The sequence below is a fragment of the Gaeumannomyces tritici genome (genome assembly GCF_000145635.1).
Source record: "Gaeumannomyces tritici R3-111a-1 unplaced genomic scaffold supercont2.35, whole genome shotgun sequence".
In the NCBI taxonomy this organism is placed as follows: Eukaryota; Fungi; Ascomycota; class Sordariomycetes; order Magnaporthales; family Magnaporthaceae; genus Gaeumannomyces; species Gaeumannomyces tritici.
The window spans coordinates 5,880-8,916 of NW_008804579.1; the positions used below are offsets into that span (position 1 = coordinate 5,880).

The window sequence follows — 3,037 nt, forward strand, 5'->3', positions numbered from 1 at the left end:
CCGAGACTGGCACCAAATGCTTGTTAGGGACCCCGTGGATGAGACGTCTTCCGGCCGCCAATACATCAATACCACGATTGCCCTCGACGTAATGACCGAGGACAGTACGAGGTCTATCGCCGATAATTTCATTAAAGTCATGGCTCACCCGTCCCTCCTCGGCTGTCTCTCGGTCGGTACATATGTCGGGGAGCTGTATCACATTGCCAGCGGTGCCAATGGAGCGGCCGCCCTGGACTTTATCGCCAAGTATTGCAACGGACTCCTTTCTTCCTACGAGAGGACTCCCAAAATACATACCCTGAAGAATATCGAGGCATCTCTCCAGAGGACGTCGTCTCTGGTTGGCGAGCTCCTTCGCCGACGACAACTTGCGGCGCTTCAGGATGGTCTTACCGAGCTCTTCGTCGCCATGGACGGCGTTGTAGACCTTCTCAACACCCCGGAAATGGCGAGTAGCTACACCGTGTGTACAGATCGCATCGCCACTCTGCGTCGCATGGTCGAGTTGTCCGCTGCGCGCCTAACCGCCTTCTAATGCCGGAGGCGACAACGGATTCGGAGGTCAAAGCCAGGACGACCCTCAAAAAGTTCCCACAGCTAGCCTCCGTGCAAGCGGCTCTGAGACCAGCCGACACAGCCCGGACGCCGAGCAGCTAGCGGCTGATACTCCGCGGTCCGAGCCCGAGCCAGCGCCGTCAGACAAGGCAGATAATGCAGCCGGCTCCGCACTGGCAGCCCTCCACATTATCGTGCCGGGGCCCGGCTTACAACTACTGGGCGAGAATGCTGACGGCGCCCAAGAAGCTCCGCCATCAATGACACCCATCAGTTTTCCGATCAGCTCCGAGGACAGCAGACCAAGCTCTGAGGATAACAGATAAAAATGCGTCGAGGTAGTAGTCGACACTTTACAGGGGTTCGTCTCAACAGCGGGTAGAGGTAGTCTGGACTTCATTTTGGAAAAGGGTGGCATGGCAGGATGACCAATTCTGTATGCGAGTGTCTGCAAAGGCTTAACAGGGCGGAGATGCAGGTTAGAATTGCACTGAGCGAAAACCGCTTTACAATATTATATTCCAGCTTTTTGTTCATTGCTGGGCCTGGCGTCTCAGAAACGGAAAAAGAAGGACGACAGGACAGACGAGGACAACGAAAAAAAGATGAAGGACAATGATGAAGCGGCGGGACCCAAAAAGAGAAAGACGGGGGATAAAGGGAAAAGGGCGGAGTACGAAGGAAAAGAGGCGCTTTGCCTGTTCTGTCGGCTTCTTGTTTCTCGACGCATCTCAATAGAAGCATTCGGAGCGCTTCAAGGTTGCCACATGATCTGGCCCTCTGCCTGCAAACTTGGGAAGGGTGCTTCGGCTGGGTCATTGGGTAGAGCTCGGGCACAGCGGCCACCTCGGCCGGGTTGCCCAATTCCTTCCTAAATAGGGTAATGCCAACACCAACCGCAGATCGACCGCAACTATCAAAGAAGTCGGCGTTGACTACAGCCATAAGGATCCAAATATGGTGTCCCTCAGACTAAGGCTTATCGCTGCAAATAAATTGCTTTGCGGTCTAGGGTTGGGGTTCGAGAACCACACCGTGGCTCCTTTGAGACCATTGGTGTCTCCTCGGGAGATGTGTTACGCGACGCGCTGTCACGGGGTGATAGCAATGCCCCCCGCCGATAAGAAACCGCGCTTGTTCATCCCCCTCTCGCCTAGGCCCTCCGAACTACGAGTGGCAGGCCGGAGGGTGACAGACCAGGGAGCCATAGCGGAGGAACTCGCCAGGGCCGCCTTTCCGGAACCCACGGAAGCCTCCCCAAAGGTTAGAGGATGGGACACCAAAAAGGTCCCAGACCTACTAGCGGAAAAAGTATGCGAGGCCCCGACGCCCGAGGAAGTCCGACAATCCTTCCTTATCAGGACCTCAACAAGCCCGGGCCCAGACTGGATTACAGTTAGCAACCTTAAAGGACTGTGGGGCGCAAACCTACAGGGCCACCTGACAGCGATATGCCGCGGGGCGATTAGATTGGGGCACTTCCCGCAGGCCTGGAAACGGGCCATGGTGATCACCCTGTCCAAGGCCGGGAGGGACCACAAAACCACCAGTGGCTGGAGGCCAATCACACTACTATCAGTACTGGGCAAAGGCCTCGAGAGGCTAATGCAAAGGAGGATGGCAGTAGCGGCAGTCCTCGGCGACGCGGTAGGCAGGGACATAGCGGGGGCACTCCCCCTTAGATCGGCACAGGACCTGGTGGCATGCCTCGCCTTCGACGCGGATAGGGCAAGGCGCAAAGGAATGCACGGATTCCTCACAACCTTCGACATAAAATCAGCCTTTCCGTCAGTTAGCCGCGCGACTCTCGGGGTAGCACTATCAGCACAAGGCTGGCGCCCGGAAACCGTCGCACTGGCACAATCGTTCGTGACCGACAGAAGGTACCGCTTCAAATGGCACGACAAAATATTCCGGGCGAGCGACGGACTGCCACAAGGGTCACCATGGTCCCCCAGTACCCCTCACGATGGTACTGGCCACCCTGGTCAAAGCACCCTTTCTTCACAACCACGGGGCCACGTACACCTACATGGACGATATCGCCCAGTACAGCACCGACCGCGACCCGGAAATAGCAGCCAGGAAGGCCACAATGCGAGCGTGGCTGCTAGACGAAAACCTACGGAGGGCAGGACTACGACTGGACCCAGGGAAGACGGAGTTGCTTTATACCCCACCCGGCGGCAAAAGCTCCGCCAGGAAAGCAATCCCGATAGCAATCAGGAACCTTCACCTCCCAACCGGCCGGGTTGTCGCCAGTACCCAAGTCACCTGGCTTGGGGTGGGCTTAAAAGTGACAGAGCAACAAGGCATCACCCCCGCTGCAAACACAGCGCTAAGAATTAAAAAGGCCCAAACAATAACCGCCCTTACGAAACGGGTAAACGCGGTATACAAAGGGCTGCGGCCAGATGCAGCCAGGACGTGGTTCAAATCGGGGGTGGTCCCCACCCTTACATACGGCCTTTGGCCGCTA

General features: G+C 56.8%; 1 protein-coding gene across 1 annotated transcript; it reads left to right on the forward strand.

The window, feature by feature from the left end:
- Window positions 1-16: 16 nt before the first annotated feature.
- On the forward strand, window positions 17-884 carry GGTG_13691 (hypothetical protein; the record flags this gene model as incomplete). Its single annotated transcript, XM_009231608.1, has 2 exons — window positions 17-455; window positions 547-884. The coding sequence occupies 2 exons, from the start codon at window positions 17-19 to the stop codon at window positions 882-884; spliced, it is 777 nt and encodes a 258-aa protein (XP_009229872.1).
- Window positions 885-3,037: the final 2,153 nt, after the last annotated feature.